Source organism: Macaca thibetana, chromosome 19, assembly GCF_024542745.1.
Source record: "Macaca thibetana thibetana isolate TM-01 chromosome 19, ASM2454274v1, whole genome shotgun sequence".
NCBI lineage: Eukaryota > Metazoa > Chordata > Mammalia > Primates > Cercopithecidae > Macaca > Macaca thibetana.
Window position 1 is genome coordinate 9,983,145 of NC_065596.1, and position 20,471 is coordinate 10,003,615.

The 20,471-nt window shown below is 54.6% G+C and overlaps 1 protein-coding gene across 3 annotated transcripts; it reads left to right on the forward strand.

Moving 5' to 3' along the window:
* Positions 1 to 1,163: 1,163 nt before the first annotated feature.
* Positions 1,164 to 19,661, forward strand: GIPC1 (GIPC PDZ domain containing family member 1). 3 transcript variants are annotated; one of them, XM_050769960.1, is made up of 9 exons: positions 1,164 to 1,263; positions 3,886 to 3,940; positions 5,876 to 5,962; positions 14,264 to 14,581; positions 16,725 to 16,910; positions 17,018 to 17,198; positions 17,903 to 18,015; positions 18,648 to 18,729; positions 18,854 to 19,661. In XM_050769960.1, the coding sequence occupies exons 4-9, from the start codon at positions 14,294 to 14,296 to the stop codon at positions 19,003 to 19,005; spliced, it is 1,002 nt and encodes a 333-aa protein (XP_050625917.1). In that variant the 5' UTR covers positions 1,164 to 1,263; positions 3,886 to 3,940; positions 5,876 to 5,962; positions 14,264 to 14,293; the 3' UTR covers positions 19,006 to 19,661. The 3 variants fall into 3 exon arrangements, with proteins under 3 accessions (XP_050625917.1, XP_050625919.1, XP_050625918.1); XM_050769962.1 differs by having other exon boundaries at positions 1,170 to 1,263; positions 14,483 to 14,581; XM_050769961.1 differs by lacking the exons at positions 1,164 to 1,263; positions 3,886 to 3,940 and having other exon boundaries at positions 5,873 to 5,962.
* Positions 19,662 to 20,471: the final 810 nt, after the last annotated feature.

The following is a 20,471-nucleotide window of genomic DNA, read 5'->3' on the forward strand; positions in this document are numbered from 1 at the left end:
AAGTGGCTGGGTTTGAACTAGAACAAGGAAATCTCTCCTGTCCCAGGAACCGAGTGTCCTGGCCTGGTCCAGGCGCATTTGTGACTCTTGTTTCTTGGATCTGTGCCCACCTGATAAATCCCCCTTCCTTGTAAACTACCTGTTGTATTTGTCCACACAGGTTTGCTGAGAATCTGCTGTGTGGCAGCCTGAGGTGGGAGTTAAGGGTTGACAAGAGAGACTTGGCCTCCACCCTCATAGTCAGATGGAGGAGACAGATCTATGAAAGGCTGCTGGGCACCCTCTGTGACCTAGCCCATAGTAAGAGCCCAATAAACCAACAAGCAAATAAACCATCTCACCCTTGCCTTTCATTCCATCTTGCTTTTCCACACTGATTTACTAGCTCCCACGATATTGCACTATCCTAAAGCGTGCTGTATCGCTCTGTTCGGCTTTCGCACGCTCTGTTACCTCTACCAGGAGCATATTAGGCTTATTCACTGACGCGTCTGCAGAGGTAGGACAGAGCCTGGCACGGAGCAGGGGGCACATTAAATATTTGATGAGTGAATGAATGTCCATTGTACAGCCCAGGAAGCAGGGACACTCGGGACCCTCCCTATTCATGTCGGTCCCCCGCCCGCACCCAGAGAATGAATGCATCTTTTTATCTGCCCCGAGGATGGCCGGGCTGGGGCAGAAGAGGCCGGGCGGGGAACTGGGTTGGGGGCTGCCATTGACCCCCACCCAGGCCTCCTAAACGGTCCGCTTTCCTGGACGTCGGAAGTTCGAATCCTTTCCACGAAACCTGGCCTAGGTCACCTGACTCCCCCGCCCCTCACCACCCAGGGCACCCCAGAAGGGCACTCAGCCGACAGCACGTGGTTCAGGGGCCCCAGCTTCCTTTCCATTGGCCGCTCGGCTCCTTCCTCCTTCGTGATTGGCCGGGGCCCAGCTGCAGCTCCCCCCCTCCTCAGCCCTCTGTTGGTACAGCCCGCCGCGGCTTAAGCAGGGCGGGACGGTCCACTGCTTCGTGGCGCGGGGGGGAGTCGGGAAGAGCCGGGAGAGGAGGAGGGATCCCTGTGGAATGTTTCCGTCGGGTCCACCCGAAGCGGACGACGCGGATTGGCCGTAAGCACCGGGAGGCAGCCGCTGATTGGCCGGCCGCGGGTGTCGGCCCCGCCCCCCAGGCGCTGCTGCGGGAGAGGCCCGGGCTGGAGTTTGCGGAGGGCCGAGCCGGGTGCGCACCGGGAGGCGGAGGCGGCGGCGGCGGCGGCGCAGGTGAGTGACCTCGGCGGGAAGAATGTGTCTGCTCCGGGCCCCCGAGGGTCGCGGACCTGCGAGGATCCGGTCGATCGTGCAGGGTGGGGCCGGCCCCGTGGACGCGACTGGAGGTCTCGGCTGCGCGCGGGGATGCCGGAGGCCCCATTCCGGGGAGAGCGGGGGTGGGGGGTGGTGGGGGCAGCTCCCTTCCTGCTGGGGGTCAGGGAACAAACGCCTCCCAACGCTGGGCTGAGGTCTCCGGGCTTGCCCCTCCCCCCGTCCCCCCTCTGGACGGTCCCCATCCCAGCGTGGACAGGCGCGGGGTCGGTGTTTCTGACCCTTTCCTGGGCACATCCCCTCAGCTAACAGCGTCTGAACCCTCCAGGGTCTCGAGCGGGGACGCAGTGAGAACCAGGGTCTGGATAACAATCAAAAAACTCCACTCCAGCTAGCATTTATTGGAGGGCTTCCGTGTCAGGTATTTACCGTGCGGATCATTGACTCTAAACACCTCAATGGGAGGTGCTGTGCCTTGTAAAAAAGGTGAGGCAGCCGACCCAGAGAGGTGGAGTGACTTGCCCAAGGTCACACAGCTAGTAACTGGCACATCTGGCGCTGGAACTCATGCCCCAGGGTCCAGAACTGGAGTCACAGCCTCTAGACTGGATACCAATAACTCATGGCTCAATTGTTGCTGAGTAGCTTCGGCCCCCTACCCCTCCCACCCTTACCCCGTACTCATCATAAGGGCCACACCTGCTGGTCTTTTGCTTTACCAGCCACTCAAACAGGAAGCTGCCCTCCTGTCCCTTCTCCCCTGAGCTGGAGAGGGCAGGTCTGACTACCTGAGTCCAGAGAAGAGAGTGACGTCTGCAGGGGGCCAGGATGCTGGGGTCCTGGGCCCCCTGGGTCCCCCCGGCAACCTGGGCCGAGGTTGGGAAGTAGGCGTTCTCCCCGGAAACACCCAGGAGCCGGTTTTTCAAGAGTGAATCAGAGGCCTCTCTCCCTCCTTCTCTCCAAAGCAATACTATGCTGGAAGGGGGAGCCTGGGCGTGGTTTTCCCCTTCCCCTAACTTCTGTGTGCTCCCAGGAACCCGGTTCCCCTCCTCCTGCTGGCCATACTGTGTTTCTGTGTGGCGGTGGGGTTGCTAAGTTTCAGGCCCTTGCCAGGATAAGGGGGTGAGGATGCTGAAATTCCAGCCCATACACTGTATATCCGGGCTGAAGCGTCTCTTCTTCATCTCGTGTTCAGGTGTGAAGGGAGCCAGGGAAAGCGGGGAGGCCAGTACAGTTAGCAGCTCCACAGCAGGCACGTTTGAGGGGCTGTTTCGAGGATGGAGGGGCACAGAGAGCAATCAGAATGAGGAGCTGAGACACATTCATTCATTCACCTAGTCTACAAATATCTCGTGAGCACCTACTATGTGCATGTGCTAGGCACTGTTCTTGGCACGGAAAATACAATAGTGAACAAAACAAAATTTCTGCTTTTGAGGAGCTGGCACTCTGAAGGGAAGCAGCCGACACACAAGTTAGCAAGTAAATAAAGAAGATAATTTCAGATGGCATTAAGTGCTATGAATAAAATACGAGCAGGTGGCACTGTAGAGAGTAGTTGTGGGCAGGGGGTGCCAGCCCCGCAGAGATCAGACAAGGAGGCCGGGCGCGGTGGCTCACGCATGTAATCCCAGCACTTTGGGAGGCCGAGGCGGGTGGATTGCTTGAGGGCAGGAGTTTGAGACCAGCCTGGCCAACATGGGGAAACCCTGTCTCTACTAAAAATAGAAAAATTGGCGGGGCGTGGTGGCTCACGCCTGTAATCCCAGCACTCTGGGAGGCTGAGACAGGTGGGTCAAGAGGTTACGAGTTCGAGACCAGCCTGATCAACATGGTGAAACCGCCTCTCTACTAAAAATATGAAAATTAGCTAGATGTGGTGGCGTGTGCCTGTAATCCCAGCTACTCAGGAGGCTGAGGCAGGAGAATCGCTTGAACCCGGGAGGCGGAGGTTGTAGTGAGCTGAGATCGTGCCACTGCACTCCAACCTGGGTGACAGAGCGAGACTCCATCTCAAAAAAAAAAAAAAAAAAGAAGATGGGAAAGGCCAAGGTCTTTAGGCTGGACCAAGCTTGGAATCGTGTGGTTGGCGCAGAAGATGAACCCGGAGCAGCGATTCTGCAGGGGTTTGTGGATCCCAGTAAAGAGTTTGCAGTTTTTCTTCCAGAAGGTGGGAAACCATTGTAAAGTTTCAGGCAGGGCAGTGATGCCATCTGGTTTACGTTTTAAAATAGAGACATGAAGTTAAATGACAGCCTGAGGCTGGAAGACAAGAGTTCTGCCAGGGCAGCATGCAATTAGGTTCCTGGGCCTGAGCCGTCTGTACCACAGGGGCGGTTCCAGCTTGCTGGGGCAAGCCTGGGAGGCTCCCTGGAGGAGTGGGCCTGGAGTAGGTGTTGGCGGGCAGAGAGGGCTGGGATATTCCTGGGCAGGGCAGGGCAGGGCAGAGGAGGAGACACCCATAATAATGACAACAGCATCCTTAAATGGAGTCTGAGGCAGAGTGTGGATGGAATACACGAGTAATCTCTTTGGATTTCCACAACCACCTTGAGAGTGACAGGAATGCCACCCATTTTTCAGATGAAGAAACTGAGGCCCTGTGACGTGAAGTGACTTGCCCCCGGCCACGCAGCTGGTAAGTGGCAGGGGTAGGATTTGAACCCAGGCCACGAAGCCTCTTATGGCCGTGGCAGGCAGATTCATTAATCACTCACTTCCCTCACTGCTGTTAATCCCTCCTTACGGGTGGGGACGTGGAAGCCGGCATGAACCAGGGCAGTGGGTGTGGGCAGAGAAAGAGAGTAAGGAGGCTGGGAATTGGTGGTCAGGATGTAGGGATCTTAGGAAAAGGAGGAAGCTTGAATCTTGGTACAGATGGCAGTAGCAAGGCCGGGCGCTGTGGCTCACACCTGTAATCCCAGCACTTTGGGAGGCCGAGGTGGGCGGATCACGAGGTCAGGAGATCGAGACCATCCTGGCTAACATGGTGAAACCCTGTCTCTACTAAAACTACAAAAAATTAGCCAGGCGCGGTGGCGGGTGCCTGTAGTCCCAGCTGCTCAGGAGACTGAGGCAGGAGAATGGCGTGAACCCGGGAGGCGGAGCTTGCAGTGAGCCGAGATCGCACCACTGCACTCCAGCCTGGGCAACAGAGCGAGACTCCGTCTCAAAAAAAAAAAAAAGATGGCAGTAGCAGTAATTGTCACCAATATTTATGCAACCCTTATTGTGTGCTCGGACTGTTCAAGCACATGCATGATTTCCTTTGAGCTCAGAGAGGTTAAGACCCTTGCCCAAAGTCACACAGCTATTAAGTGATGAAGCCAGGCTCCAGATTCATGTTTTTAGCTTCCTGCCTCCCAGTGCATAGAGCTAGCGGAGTTGGAGGGATGATGAGGGGTCTTTTCTTTTTTCTTTTTCTTTTCTTTTTTTTTTTTTTTTGAAACAGTCTTGCTCTGTCACTTAGGCCGGAGTGCAGTGGCACGATCTCGGCTCACTGCAAACTCCGCCTCCCGGGTTCATGCCATTCTCCTGCCTCAGCCTCCCAAGTAGCTGGGACTACAGGCGCCCGCTGCCACCATGCCCGGCTAATTTTTTGTACTTTTTTTTTTTCTTTAGTAGAGACAGGGTTTCACTGTGGTCTCGATCTCGTGACCTCATGATCCGCCCGCCTCGGCCTCCCAAAGTGCTGGAATTATAGGCGTGAGCCACTGTGCCCAACCTCTTTTTTCTTTTCTTTCTATTTTTTTTTTTTTTTCTTTTGAGACAGGGTCTTGCTGTTGCCCAAGCTGGAGTGCAGTGGTATGATCGTGGCTCACTGCAACCTCCACCTCCAGGTTCAAGCAATTCACCTGCCTCAGCCTCCAGAGTAGCTGGGATTTCAGGCATGCGCCAGCACACCCGGCTAATTTTTCTGTGTTTTTAGTAGAGATCGGGTTTCACCATGTTGGCCAGGCTGGTCTCAAACTCCTGACCTCAAATGATCCACCCTCCTTGACCTCCCAAAGTGCTGGGATTACAGATGTGAGCCACTGTGCCTGGCCCCAGCTAATTTTTTTTTAAATTTTTAGTAGAGATGGGGTCTTGCTATGTTGCCCAGGCTGGTCTCAAACTCCTGAGCTCAATCCATCCTCATGCTTCAGCCTCCCAAAGTGCTGAGATTACAGGTGTGAGCCACTGTGCCTGGCCAGTGAGTGCCTGTTGTGTGCTAGCCTCTGTGATGGGTGCTATGAATAGAGAGATGAGGGAACCAATACAAGACTAGTATCCAGAATATATAAAGAGTTCTCACAAATCAATAAGAAAAAGGAGAGGCCATGCAATTAAAAACAGACCATGCATTTAAAAAAAAAAGTGGGCAAAGACAGGCAGTTCACAGAAAGACAAATCCAAATAGTTAAGAACTATACGGCTGGGCGTGGTGGCTCATGCCCGCCTTGGCCTCCCAGAGTGTTAGGATTACAGCTGTGAGCCACCATGCCCGGCCGACCCTGGTTTTTCTTTCCAGCGAGGTCAGAGCCCGGGGAGGGGTCAGAGCAGAGACAAATGTGACGTGACTTATATTTTACAGGACCATTCTGGCTGCTGTCTGGACAAGAAGTCGTGGGGGTTAGGGTGGAAGCTGGGAAGCCCACAGGAGCCAACCGCAGTAGTTTAGGTGAGTGATCATGGAGATGGACCAGGTGAGATGAGAGGGTGTGTTAGGGGACAGACGAATGAATAGATGCATGAACAAAGGGATACATGAGACTGGGTGCAGGCCGGGTGCAGTGGCTCACACCTGTAATCCCAGCACTTTGGGAGGCCAAGGCAGGCAAATCACCTGAGGTCAGGAGTTCCAGGAAAGGCTGGTCAACATGGAGAAACACCATCTCTACTAAAAATACAAAAATGAGCCAGGCGTGGTGGTACACACCTGTAATCCCAGCTACTCAGGAGGCTGAGGCAGGAGAATCGCTTGAACCCAGGAGATGGAGGTTGCAGTGTGCCGAGATCACGCCATTGCGCTCCAGCCTGGGTGACAGAGCAAGAGTTCACCTCAAAAAAAAGGAAAAAAGAAAAGATTGGGCCGGGCGCGGTGGCGCAAGCCTGTAATCCCAGCACTTTGGGAGGCCGAGAAGGGCGGATCACGAGGTCAGGAGATCGAGACCATCCTGGCTAACACGGTGAAACCCTGTCTCTACTAAAAAATACAAAAAACTAGCCGGGCGAGGTGGCAGGCGCCTGTAGTCCCAGCTACTCGGGAGGCTGAGGCAGGAGAATGGCGTGAACCCGGGAGGTGGAGCTTGCAGTGAGCCGAGATCCGGCCACTGCACTCCAGCCCGGGCAAGAGAGCGAGACTCCGTCTCAAAAAAAAAAAAGAAAGAAAAAAGAAAAGATTGGATGCGGCCAAGCTGAATCCAGCATGATCCCCTGGAAGAGACCATTGGATAGGAGGCACCAGGAAGTCCCTTTTACATAAAGAAATACAGGCTGGGCGCAGTGGTTCACACCAGCCTCCTTTCGCTCACACCACGCTGGCTAGGCTGGTCTCGAACTCCTGACCTCAGGTGATCCACCCTCCTCAGCCTCCCAAAGTGTTGGGATTATAGGCGTGAACCACCACCACTGTGCCCGGCCTAACTCATGTATTTTCTTCCTTTTTTTTTTTTTTTTTTTTTTTTGGAGATGGAGTCTCACTCTGTCGCCTAGGCTAGAGTGCAGTGGAGCCATCTCGGCTCACTGCAAGCTCCGCCTCCCAGGTTCACGCCATTCTCCTGCCTCAGCCCCCCGAGTAGCCAGGACTACAGGCGTCCGCCACCTCGCCCGGCTAATTTTTTATGTATTTTTAGTACAGACGGGGTTTCACTGTGTTAGCCAGGACAGTCTCGAACTCCTGACCTTGTCATCCTCCCACCTCAGCCTCCCAAAATGCAGGGATTACAGGTATGAGCCATCGCACCTGGCCAACTACTGTATTTTCTAGATAACTAATCCAGGCTCTTGAGAGCAAGCACTCAGTGCTTCCAGAGCTGCTTCAAGCCATTCAGGAGAGATCTGTCTCCATAACACAGATACCTCCTACTAGGCCCCACCTCCCAACACCACACCACCCCTTTGGAGATCAAATTTTTATGAGTTTCAGTGGGGTAAACCTTATCCAAACCATCGCAGGCTGGGTGTGGTAGCTCATGCCTGTAATCCCCGCACTTTGGAAGGCCAAGGCGGGAGGATTGCTTGAGCCCAGGAGTTCAGGACCAAACTGGGCAATGTAGTGAGACCCATCTCTACAAGAAATAAAAATTAGCTGGGCATGGCGGTGAACACCTGTAGTCTCAGCTATTCAGGAGGTCGAGACAGGAGGATTGCTTGAGCCTGGGAGTTTGAGGCGGTAGTGAGCTGTGATCATATCACTGCACTGCAGCCTGGACGACAAAGTGAGACCCCATCTTTAAAAAAAAAAAAAATCAAGACAACATAGCAACCGTGTTACCTCCCTGCCCTCATGTTCTCACTATCCCCCCTTCACTCACTGTTCCAACCCCACAGGCCTCCTCACTGTTCCTCAAACATGCCAATTGCATGCCCAGTTCAGGGCTTTTCTTTTCTTTTTTTTTTGTGTGTGTGTGTGTGTTTAGACGGAGTCTCACTCTTTCGCCCAGGCTGGAGTGCAATGGCGCGATCTCAGCTCACTGCAACCTCTGCCTTCCGGATTCACGTGATTCTCCTGCCTCAGCCTCCTAAATAGCTGGGATCACAGGCATGGGGCACCATGCCCAGCTAATTTTTGTATTTTTAGTAGAGACAGGGTTTGCATGCACCACCATACCTGGCTAATTTTTGTATTATTAGTAGAGACAGGGTTTCACCATGTTGGTCAGGCTGGTCTCAAACTCCTGACCTCGTGATCTGCCTGCCTTGGCCTCCCAAAGTGCTGCGATTACAGGCATGAGCCACTGTGCCTGGCCAGGGCTTTTCTTTGTTTTATTGAGATGGAGTCTCAGTTTTTCACCCAGGCTGGAGTGCAGTGGTGTGATCTGGGCTCACTGCAACCTCCGCCTCCTGCATTCAAGTGATTCTCCCGCCTCAGCTTCCCGAGTAGCTGGGATCACAGGTGTGCACCACCACGCCCACCTGTGTATTGTATTTGTAGTAGAGATGGGGTTTTGCCATATCGGCCAGGCTGGTCTCGAACTCCTGACCTCATGTGATCCATCAGCCTCGACCTCCCAAAGTGCTGGGATTACAGGCTTGAGCCCCCATGCCCAGCCCCAGCTCAGGGCCTTTCTACTGGCTGTTCTCTCTACTTGGAACGTTCTTGTCCCAAATCATTGCATGAATGCCTCCTCCTGTCGTTCAGGTCTCAAGTTCAGCTTCACTTGCTCAGAGACACCCTCACTGATCTTATCCGTAGAACTTGTCTTGCTTTGTCTCCATATCACTATTAAAAATTATATGAGGCTGGGCACAGTGGGCTCATGCCTATAATCCCAGCTCTTTGGGAGGCCAAGGCAGGAGGATTACTTGAGCCCAGGAATTTGAGACCAGCTGGGATAACATAGCAAGACCTGTCTCTAAAAAATAAAAGTAAAAAAATTAGCAGGGCATGGTGGCAAGCACCTGTGGTCCTAGCTACTCAGGAGGCTGAGATGGGAGGATCACTTGAGCCTAGGAGGGCAAGGGTGCAGTAAGCTCTGATTGCACCACTGCACTTCAGCCTGGGCAACACAGGAAGACTCTGTCAAAAAAAAAAAAAAGGAAAATAAAGGGAAAAAATTATATTAGACATTTACTCATTTCCCTTCTCACTGTGCATTTCCTCTTCCGGACTGTCCACTTCTGGAGGTCATAGTCAGAGCCCCAGCTAGCCTATATAGCATCTGTGAGTGAATTAGACAACTCTTCGGCCGGGCGCAGTGGCTCACGCCTGTAATCCCAGCAATTTGGGAGGCCAAGGCGAGCGGATCACGAGGTCAAGAGTTCGAGACCAGCCTGGCCAACATAGTGAAACTCCATCTCTACTAAAAACACAAAAAAAATTAGCCAGGGGGCCGGGCGCGGTGGCTCAAGCCTGTAATCCCAGCACTTTGGGAGGCCGAGACGGGCGGGTCACGAGGTCAGGAAATCGAGACCATCCTCGCTAACCGGGTGAACCCCGTCTCTACTAAAAAATACAAAAAACTAGCTGGGCGGGGTAGCGGCGCCTGTAGTCCCAGCTACTCGGGAGGCTGAGGCAGGAGAATGGCGGGAACCCGGGAGGCGGAGCTTGCAGTGAGCCGAGATAGTGCCACTGCACTCCAGCCTGGGCGACAGAGCGAGACTCCGCCTCAAAAAAAAAAAAAAAAACAAATTAGCCGGGCATGGTGGCGTGTACCTGTAGTCCCAGCTACCCGGGACGCTGAGGCAGGAGAATTGCTGGAACCTGGGAGGTGAAGGGTGCAGTGAGCAAAGAGTGCACCACTGCACTCCAGTCTGGGAGACAGAACGAGACTCTGTCTCAAAAAAAAAAAAAAAAAAGAAAAAAGGAAAGAAAGACATTTCTTCCTCCTGGCAGACACCACACCAAGAAATGTAGCTTGGCAGGCAGTGTGTAGGCCAAATTTCAGTCCTACTTGTCACCTTGGTCTAGTAATTTTGTACAGTGCACAACTTGTGTAACTGAACATGGTGGCCCTAGTCAAGGATCTTGCTTTTTTTATTGAAGACAATATCTAAAATGGTGCGTAAAATATAGTAAGTACTTAAAAAAAAAAATGTTTGAAGGGAGTGGAGAATGGAGAAAGAGAGAAATAAAGAAACAGGCCGGGTGCAGTGGCTCACGCCTGTAATCCCAGCACTTCAAGAGGCCAAGGCGGGTGGATCACTTGAGGTCAGAAGTTCAAGACCAGCCTGGACAACATGACAAACCCCGTCTCTACTAAAAACACAAAAATTAGCCAAATATGATAGTGCACTCCTGTAGTCACAGCTACTTGGGAGGCTGAGGCGGGTGAATTGCTTGAACTCAGGCGGCAGAGGTTGCAGTGAGCTGAGATTGCACCACTGCACTCCTGCTAGGGTGACAGAGCAAGAGTCTGTCTCCAAAAAAAAAAAAAAAAGAAAGAAAGAAACAACAACAAAAAAAAATGTATGTCCATCAAGACAAGTTTTGCTGTAGAAAACAACCCCAAAATGCTTAGTGACTGAATTCAGCAAAGATTTGCTTTTTCTTCCTGCTGCACTTCCATTGTGGCTCAGCAGGGGGCGCCATTCACTGTAGTCATTCAGGGTCTGGCTTCAGAGTCGCCACCATATCAAATGTGGCTCATCACCCTGCCTGGGAGAGAGATCTCTGGAGGCTCCAGCACTTAAATGCCTCAGCCCAGAAATGTCAAGTGCCACTTCCTCTCACAACCCATTTGCCAGAAATAATCATTTAGCTGCCCAGTCACAAGGAGGTCAGGAAGCGCCATCTACCTGTTTGGTCCAAAGAGGGGAGAGTCAGAAATTTTTTGCACACAGTGTTAGTGACTGTGGCTGATAGGAAAACAGAAGCTTAGTCGCTTTGAGGCTTCATTTTTCTCATCTGTTCAGTGAGCATAATTACTGCATAATGTGATCCTTATGTTACAGTGTGGTGTGAGGGTTAAGGAAGGTCACAGGCTGGGCACGGTGGCCCATACCTGTCATGCCAGAGCTTTGGGAGGCCAAAAGCTCCTTGAAGCCAGGAGTTCCAGACCAGTCTGGGCAACATAGAAAGATCTCCTCCTTGCCGGGCGCAGTGGCTCACGCCTGTAATCCCAGCACTTTGGGAGGCTGAGGTGGGCGGATCACGAAGTCAGGAGATCGAGACCATCCTTGCTAACGTGGTGAAACCCGTGTCTACTAAAAATACAAAAAATTAGCCAGGCGTGGTGGCAGGTGCCTGTCGTCCCAACTACTCTGGAGGCTGAGACAGGAGAATGGCGTGAGGCCGGGCGCGGTGGCTCAAGCCTGTAATCCCAGCACTTTGGGAGGCCGAGACAGGCAGATCACAAGGTCAGGAGATCGAGACCATCCTGGCTAACATGGTGAAACCCCGTCTCTACTAAAAATACAAAAAACTAGCCGGGCGAGGTGGCGGGCGCCTGTAGTCCCAGCTACTCAGGAGGCTGAGGCAGGAGAATGGCGTAAACCCGGGAGGCGGAGCTTGCAGTGAGCTGAGATCCAGCCACTGCACTCCAGCCTGGGCGACAGAGCGAGACTCCGTCTCAAAAAAAAAAAAAAAAAATGAAGAATGGCGTGAACCTTGGAGGTGGAGCTTGCAGTGAGCTGAGATCATGCCACTGCACTCCAGCCTGGGTGACAGAGTGAGACTCTGTATCAAAAAAAAAAAAAAAAAAAAACCACTCCTTACTATATATATATATATATATTTTTTTTTTTTTTTGAGACAGAGTCTATCTGTCAGCCAGACTGGAGCCAGTGCATTGACACGATCTCTGCTCACTGCTAACCTTCGTCTCTTGGGTTCAAGCGATTCTTCTGCCTCAACCTCCCCAGTAACTGGGACTACAGGCATGTGCCACCACACCCGGCTAAGTTTTGTACTTTTAGTAGAGATGTGGTTTTGTGGTTTCACCATGTTGACCATGCTGGTCTCAAACTCCTGACCTCAAGCGATCTGCTCACCTCAGCCTCCAAAAGTGCTGGGATTACAGATGTGAGCCATTGCCCCAGGCCTACAATAAAATTTAAAAAAATAATAATTGGGTGTGGTGGTACACGCCTGTAGTTCTAGTCACTTGGGAGGCTGAGAACGGAGGATGGCTTAAGCCCAGGAGGTCAAGGCTGCAGTGAGCCATTATCATGATCAGCCCGCTGCGCTCCTACCTGGGGGACAGAGCAAGAAGAGACCCTGACTCTTTTTTTTTTTTTTTTTTAAGACCGAGTCTTGCTTTGTTGCCCAGGCTGGGGTACAGTGGTGCAATCTCAGCTCACTGCAATCTCTGCCTCCCGGGTTCAAGTGATTCTCTCGTCTCAGCCTCTCGAGTAGCTGGGATTACAGATGCCTGCCACCACGGCCAGCTAATTTTTGTATTTTTAGTAGAGACGGGGTCTCACCATGTTGGCCAAGCTGATCTCCAACTCGTGACCTCAGGTGATCTGTCCACCTCGGCCTCCCAAAGTGCTGGGATTACAGGCGGGCACAATGGCTCATTCCTGTACTCCCAGCACTTTTGAGAGGCTGAGGCAGGAGGATTGCTTGAGCCTAGGAGTTTGAGATCACTTTGGGCAACATATTGAGACACCCCCCTGCATCTCTGCAAAAAGTTTTTTTTGTTTTGGAGATGGAGTCTTACTCTGTCACCCAGGCAATAGCGCAGTCTCAGCTCACTGCAACCTCCGCCTCCCAGGTTTAAATGATTCTCCTGCCTCAGCCTCCTGAGTAGCTAAGACTATAGGCACATGCTACCACACCCGGCTAATTTTTGTGTTTTTTTAGTAGAGACAGGGTTTCACTATGTTGGCCAGGCTGGTCTTGAACTCCTGACCTCGTGATCCACCCACCTCGGCCTCCCGAAGTGCTGGGATTAGACCACCACGCCTGGTCTGCAAAAAGTTTTAAAACATTAGCTGAGCGTTAGCCAGGTGCAGTGACTCATGCTTGTAATCCCAGTACTTTGGGAGGCTGAGGTGGGTGGATCACTTGAGGTCTGGTGTTCAAGACCAGCCTGGCCAACTTGGTGAAACCCCATCTTTACCAAAAGTGTAGAAATTAGCCGGGTGTGGTGGCACACACCTGTAATCCCAGCTACTCGGGAGGCTGAGACAAGAGAATTACTTGAACCCGGGAGGCAGAGGTTGCAGTAAGCTGAGATTGCACCACTGCACTCCAGCCTGGGCAATAGAGCAAGACTCAGTCTCAAAAAAAAAAAAAAGGTCGGGATCTCCTCAAGAATCGCTTGAACTCGGGAGGCGGAGGTTGCAGCGAGCCCAGATCACACCACTGCACTCCAGCCTAGGGGACAAAGTGAGACTCCATCTCAAAAAAATAAAATAAAGGTTAGCTGAGCTTCATGGCATGTGCCTATGGTCCCAGCTATTTGAGAGACAGGCGTGAGGATCCCTTGACCCTGGGAGATCAAGGCTGCAGTGAGCTTTAATTATACCACTACACTCCAGTCTAGGTGACAGAGCAAGACCCTGTCACAACAACAAACGAAACAAGCAAACAAGGTCACAAAGCAATAATCCTAGCTGCTGCTGTTACTATTCTTGAGATAGAGTCTTGCTCTTTAGCACAGGATGGAGTGCAGTGGTGTGATCTTGGCTCACTGCAACCTCCGCCTCCTGGGTTCAAGCAATTCTCACGCCTCAGCCTCTTGAATTGCTGAGATTACAGGCGTGCTTGGCTACTTTTTGTGTATTTTTGGTGGAGATGGGATTTCGACATGTTGGTCGGGAATCTTGAACTCCTGACCTCAAGTGATCCTCCCGTCTCAGCCTCCCACAGTGCTGGGATTACAGGTGTGAGTATTTTATTTTATTTATTTATTTGTTTATTTTTTGACAAAGCCTTAGTCTGTCACCCAGGCTAGAGTGCAGTGGCACGATCTCGGCTCGCTGCAACCTCCACCTCCCAGGTTCAAGCTATTCTTGTGCCTGAGCCTCCCGAGTAGCTGGGATCACAGGTGCGCACCACCACACCTGGCTAATTTTTATATTTTTAGTAGATGTGGGGTTTCACCATGTTGGCCAGGCTGGTTTCAAACTCCTGACCTCAAGTACTCCGCCCACCTCAGCCTTCCGTAGTGGTGGGATTACAGGCGTGAGCCACTGCACCCAGCCCCGTTACTACTTTTATATAAAAGTGTCCCATCACTATACAAGAGATGAGGATTTCAACCGAGGCCAGTTTGTTCTCTGAGTACTTTCTTGGGCCTGTCTGGTTTGAGTAGTGTGGGAGGGGCACCCAAGGCCCTTGCCCAGACCCTGAGCCCCACTTCCTCTCCTACAGATCCTCTGGTGACCCCACTTCTCGCTGCTCATGCCGCTGGGACTGGGGCGGCGGAAAAAGGCGCCCCCTCTAGTGGAAAATGAGGAGGCTGAGCCAGGCCGTGGCGGGCTGGGCGTGGGGGAGCCAGGGCCCCTGGGCGGAGGTGGGGCGGGGGGGCCCCAAATGGGCTTGCCCCCCCCTCCCCCAGCCCTGCGGCCCCGCCTTGTGTTCCACACCCAGCTGGCCCATGGCAGTCCCACTGGCCGCATCGAGGGCTTCACCAACGTCAAGGAGCTGTATGGCAAGATTGCCGAGGCCTTCCGCCTGCCAACTGCCGAGGTACCCACTGGGGAATCGGGCACCAGGGTCCCTGATGGTGGGCCAGAGGCCTGGGCCTGCATCCCATTTGTGAGCTGGGGTTCAGATGCCAAAGCTGCAGATGCTAAGCCTGTGCCCCACTCAGTGGCGGGGGCCAATGGCCTGGGCTGGATCTGAGTTCCCATCAGGCACTGGGAGGCCTGTGCCCCTGTGAACTGTGGGGAACTGGAAGCCAGGGCTGGATGCTGAGTTCCCCTCAGGTACTGCGAGGCCTGTGCCCCAGTGGATTGTGGGAGCTGATGACCAGGGCTGCATGCTGACATCCCATCAGGCACTGGGAGGGCTGTACCCCCAGTAGATTATGCAAGACTGATGGCCAGGGCTGGATGCTGAGTTCCCAGCAGGCACTGGGATACCTGAGCTTCAATGGACTGTGGGAGGCCGGGGCTGGATGTATTGATTGGATGGATGGATTGAGAGGCCTGCATCCCAGTCTATTGTGCAAGACTGACAGCCAGGGCTGGACGCTGAGTTCCCATCAGGCATTAGGAGGCCTGTGCCCCAGTGAAGTATGGAGAACTGGAGGCCAAACCTGGATGCTGAGTTCCCATCAGGCATTGGGAGGCTAGTGCCCCAGGAGATGGTGGAGGCTGGAGGCCAGATACAAGATGCACTTCTCTGTGATTCCTTGGAGAATCCCAACACTCTGGGAGGCTGGCTTGCCTGGCACCAAGCACTGTGGGGATGGATGGGAGGGGGGCAAGGATGGCAATAGTGGGTTTGAACAAGTAGATGCAGGGGTCTCCATAAGTGGAGTGAGTTTCTGTGTCCTCCACAAGTATTTCCTGAGCACTCACTGTGTGCCAGGCTCCATTCCCTGAAAGCAGCAATGAATTTTTTTTTTTTTTTTTTTTTTGAGATGGAGTTTTGCTCTGTCACCAGGCTGGAGTGCAATCGTGTAATCTTGGCTCACTGCAACCTCCACCTCCTGGATTCAAACCATTCTCCTGCCTCAGCCTCCCAAGTAGTTGGGATTGCAGGTGCCTGTCACCATGCCCAGCTAATTTTTGTATTTTTAGTAGAGACAGGATTTCACCATGTTGGTCAGGCTGGTCTTGATCTCCTGACCTCGTGATCTACCTGCCTTGGCCTCCCAAAGTGTTGGGATTACAGGTGTGAGCCACCGCGCCCGGCACAGCAATGAATTTTTGCTAGGACAGAAATCCTAGCTGGGTACAGTGGTGCACACCTATAGTCCCAGCTACTTGGGAGGTTGAGGTAGGGGGGATCACTGGAACTCAGGAGTTCCAGGCCAGCCTGGGCAACATAATGAGGCTCTCATCTCTAAAAAAAATTATTTTAACTATGTGGGTGTGGTGGCGTGTGCCTGTGGTCCCAGCTACTCGGGAGACTGAGATAGGAGGATCACTTGAGCCCAGGAATTGGAGACCAGCCTGTGCAACATAGTGAGACCCCATATCTCCACAAAAAATACAAAAATTAGCCAGGCATGGCTAGTTGTAGTTCCAGCTACTTGGGAGGCTGAGGTGGGAAGATTGCCGGAATCTGGGAGATTGAGGCTGCAGTGACTATGATTGCACCACTGCGCTCCAGCCTGGGTGACAGAGCAAGACCCTGTCTGAAAATAAATAAAAGGAGGCCGGGCACGGTGGCTCAAGCCTGTAATCCCAGCACTTTGGGAGGCCGAGACAGGCGGATCACGAGGTCAGCAGATCGAGACCATCCTGGCTAACACGGTGAAACCCCGTCTCTACTAAAAATACAAAAAACTAGCGGGGCGACGTGGCGGACGCCTGTAGTCCCAGCTACTCGGGAGGCTGAGGCAGGAGAATGGCGTAAACCCAGGAGGCGGAGCTTGCAGTGAACTGAGATCCGGCCACTGCACCCCAGCCTGGGCGGCAGAGCGAGACTCCGTCTCAAAAAAAAATAAAAATAAATTTAAAAAAATAAAGGAAAATTAAATCCTAGTCCTAGCAGAGCTGACACGCTAATGCGGGCCCTGCCCCGGCCCTGGCTCAGTGGGTGATCGGGCACTGGGATGGAATGCTCCTAGTCCTCTCCCAGCTCTCTCCCTTCGCCCTCCAGTGGTGATTAGCAAAGGGGGAGGGAGGGGGAGAGGGTTCAGCGTCTCCCACCCCTGCAGGTGATGTTCTGCACCCTGAACACCCACAAAGTGGACATGGACAAGCTCCTGGGGGGCCAGATCGGGCTGGAGGACTTCATCTTCGCCCACGTGAAGGGGCAGCGCAAGGAGGTGGAGGTGTTCAAGTCGGAGGATGCACTCGGGCTCACCATCACGGACAACGGGGCTGGCTACGCCTTCATCAAGGTGCCTGGGGAGACGGGGCACCTCGGAGGCCTGGGAGTGAGGGTGGGCCACGGGACCCTGGAAACCAAGGCAGAGCCCCAAGGGCTGATGACTCGCCATCCCCGCAGCGCATCAAGGAGGGCAGCGTGATCGACCACATCCACCTCATCAGCGTGGGCGACATGATCGAGGCCATTAACGGGCAGAGCCTGCTGGGCTGCCGGCACTACGAGGTGGCCCGGCTGCTCAAGGAGCTGCCCCGAGGCCGTACCTTCACGCTGAAGCTCACGGAGCCTCGCAAGGCCTTCGGTGAGGAGCCGCCCCCTGCACCTCCCCAATGGCGCTGCTCACACGGGCGCAGGCGGTGGTGCCGGGAGCGGCCAGCAGGTGGCGCCCGAGCCTGGGCAGCCGAAAGGGAAGTGGGTGCAGCTCCTCCCGGTCCCGAGACGAGGTGCTGGTCCTTGGCCCAGCCGGAGAGAAGGGCGGGGGCAAGGAGGAAGGTGTCCTCACCCCTGGCCAGCCCCCACCCCTAACAGGTCAGACTTGGCCGCTCAGTACCAGCCCCCCCACTTTTCCATCTGGCTTCACTAACTCTAAGGAATGGGCCCCAGGCCCCTGAGATGGGGGTGGGGGACTGAATCACTTCCCCGGGCAGGTAGGGCTGCTCTGTGGCCCGGGAGCCATACCCCCTTGGCCAAGAGGAGATGGACTCAGGCAGCTGGAGACTCAGGCTGGGGTACACCCGCTTCCTGTCCCAGCCCCTGGGGGCAGAAGTGGCCCCTCCAGTCTCCCCTCTAGCATTTCCTATTCCTGGCCCCCAGCTGTCCCCCCTGCTCTGCCCCACATCCATGCCAGGCCTGAGTCAGGATTCCTGCCCTGGCCCCAGCCCCCAGGAACTTGCAGAAGCTTGGAGAAGTTTGGGGTGGTGTCGAAAGCCAGGAGGGCCAAGTTCCTGCCCAGAGCGTGCTAAAACCGAGCTTCCCCCACACGCACCCCTCTCCTACCTCCCACAGACATGATCAGCCAACGCTCAGCGGGTGGCCGCCCTGGCTCTGGCCCACAACTGGGCACTGGCCGAGGGACCCTGCGGCTCCGATCCCGGGGCCCTGCCACGGTGGAGGATCTGGTGAGTGCTCCAGCTGGACCCTATCTCCAGCATTCCTTCCCTTTCTTTTTTTTGAGACAGAGTCTCGCTGTTGTCACCCAGGCTGGAGTATAGTAGCTCGATCTCGGCTCACTGCAACCTCAGCCTCGCAGGTTCAAGCAATTCTCCTGCCTCAGCCTCCCAAGTAGCTGGGACTACAGGCGCCCGCCACCATGCCCGGCTGATTTTTGTATTTTTAGTAGAGACGGGGTTTCACCATGTTGGCCAGGCTGGTCTCGAACTCCTGGCCTCAGGTGATCCAGCCTCCTTGGCCTCCCAAAGTGCTGGGATTATAGGCGTGAGCCACCACCCCCAGCCCTCACTTCCTTTTCATAGTAGGCAGCATTATCTGTTAGCTGAGGGGACTCTGGGCAGACAGCCTGGATTCTAGTCCACTTCTGCCACTTCCCAGCTCCCAGGGACTTTCCTTGGGCACGCGGGCCTCAGTTTGCCCATCAGTAAAATGGGGATGAGATGAACACCGATACCTTCTTCTCAGGGTTGTCCTGAGGTCTAAATAGGAATATATGTAAAGTGGTGACAAGGGCGGTCAGTCCAATTACAATGTATATTCACATTGTTATGATGTCGCTGTCACCCCTCCTGGCCCCCAGCCCTCCGCCTTTGAAGAGAAGGCCATTGAGAAGGTGGATGACCTGCTGGAGAGTTACATGGGTATCAGGGACACGGAGTTGGGTAAGTGAGGGCTGCCTGCGGGGGCGTGGGGGGCGGCATCTAGGTCTGGTGCTGGCTGAATCCACCCTGAGTCCCTTGGTCCCTGGTGTCATTTGTGCCTCCATTCTGCCCCCTCCGCCAATAGCGGCCACCATGGTGGAGCTGGGAAAGGACAAAAGGAACCCGGATGAGCTGGCCGAGGCCCTGGACGAACGGCTGGGTGACTTTGCCTTCCCTGACGAATTCGTCTTTGACGTCTGGGGCGCCATCGGGGACGCCAAGGTCGGCCGCTACTAGGACTCCCCCCGGACCCTGCGATGATGACCCGGGCCCAACCTGGTGGGGGCCCCCAGCAGGGACACTGACATCAGGACTCAAGCCTCCAGCCTGAGCCTAGCTCAGCAGCCCAAGGATGATGGGGAGGGGAGGTGGGGCCGGGCCCCCTGCCCCGCTCCAATCGGTACCATCCCCTCCCCGGTTCCCGATCTGTCCGGGGTCCCCGGCCCCCCTGTGCCCTGTTCCCCACCTACCTCAGCCGGGTCAGGCACGGGGAAGGGAGGGATCGGCCAAATTGGGCGGCCACCCCCGCCTCCACCACTTTCCACCATCAGCTGCCAAACTGGTCCCTCCGTCTCCCTGGGGCCTTGGGTTCTGCTCGGGGGTCATGACCTTCCTAGTTTCCTGACGCAGGGAATATAGGGGAGAGGGTTGTCCCTCCCCCCAGCAAATGCAATAATGCCCTCGCCCCTCCTGAGAGGAGCCCCCTCCCCGTGGAGCCTGTTACCTCCGCATTTGACATGAGTCTGCTGTGAACCCCCCAACCTCCTCCCCAACTCCCATCTCCCCCCTCCAGGCCTATCCCTGGCCCAGAGCAGGAGGGAGGGAGGGACGATGGCGGTGGGCTTTTGTATCTGAATTTGCTGTCTTGAACATAAAGAATCTATCTGCTGTTGGACCTGTGTGGCTTCCGGGTGGGAGAGGGGGAGGGTCGGGGCTGAGAAAGAATTCAGCAGCTGAAATCCATCTTCCGCAGGCTCCAAATTGAATTAGGAGCTGGCACCAGGCCGCCTGCCCCCTCCCACTGTTCCTTCTGGCTGCAGGCCACCAGGCTTCCAGGCAGGGCCAGAGCTTCCTGGACTACTGAGGGTTCAAATCCTGCCCCCTCTCCCACAAGGCCTCCCGCCCCCTGGAGCTTCACAAGGCTGCCGTCTGCAGCCGGTGACAACCCCTGGACTGGGGGGAGTACCAGGGCATTGAAACTTGGCTTGGAAATAGATGGAACCTCAGGCCTGCCAGAGCCCCACCCCTACACCGGGAAGTTGGGGGCAGACACGATGCAGCCCCCACCCCACGCGGCCCAATGCTGGACATGCAGGCATCCATGGGGCACCCTGCTTACTAAACCCGGCATACTTGTTTTGACAACCCACTCATCTTCAAGGATTGAGGGTGATCAGGGAAAGGCGGGGTGGGACCCTGGCCAGACCTGGAGACAAGGGAAGGGATTGAAGCAAGGGATGCTGGGCCACAGGGCCCCACAGGAATGTTTGGGGGTGAGCCGAGAGGCTGTGGGGAAGTCTGAGGCCAGCTTGCAATCCTCGTTCCAATAGGCAGGCTGGCACTGGGCCACCAGGAAGAGGGGAAGGGGGGAAAAAGGGAAGACCCTCGGGGCTGGGTGTTGGTGTGCAGACCCGGGTGGAGTAGGGGAGCCACTGTCCTGGTGACTCGGGGCAGACCTGAGCACCTGTGGGCTCCTTGGGTGT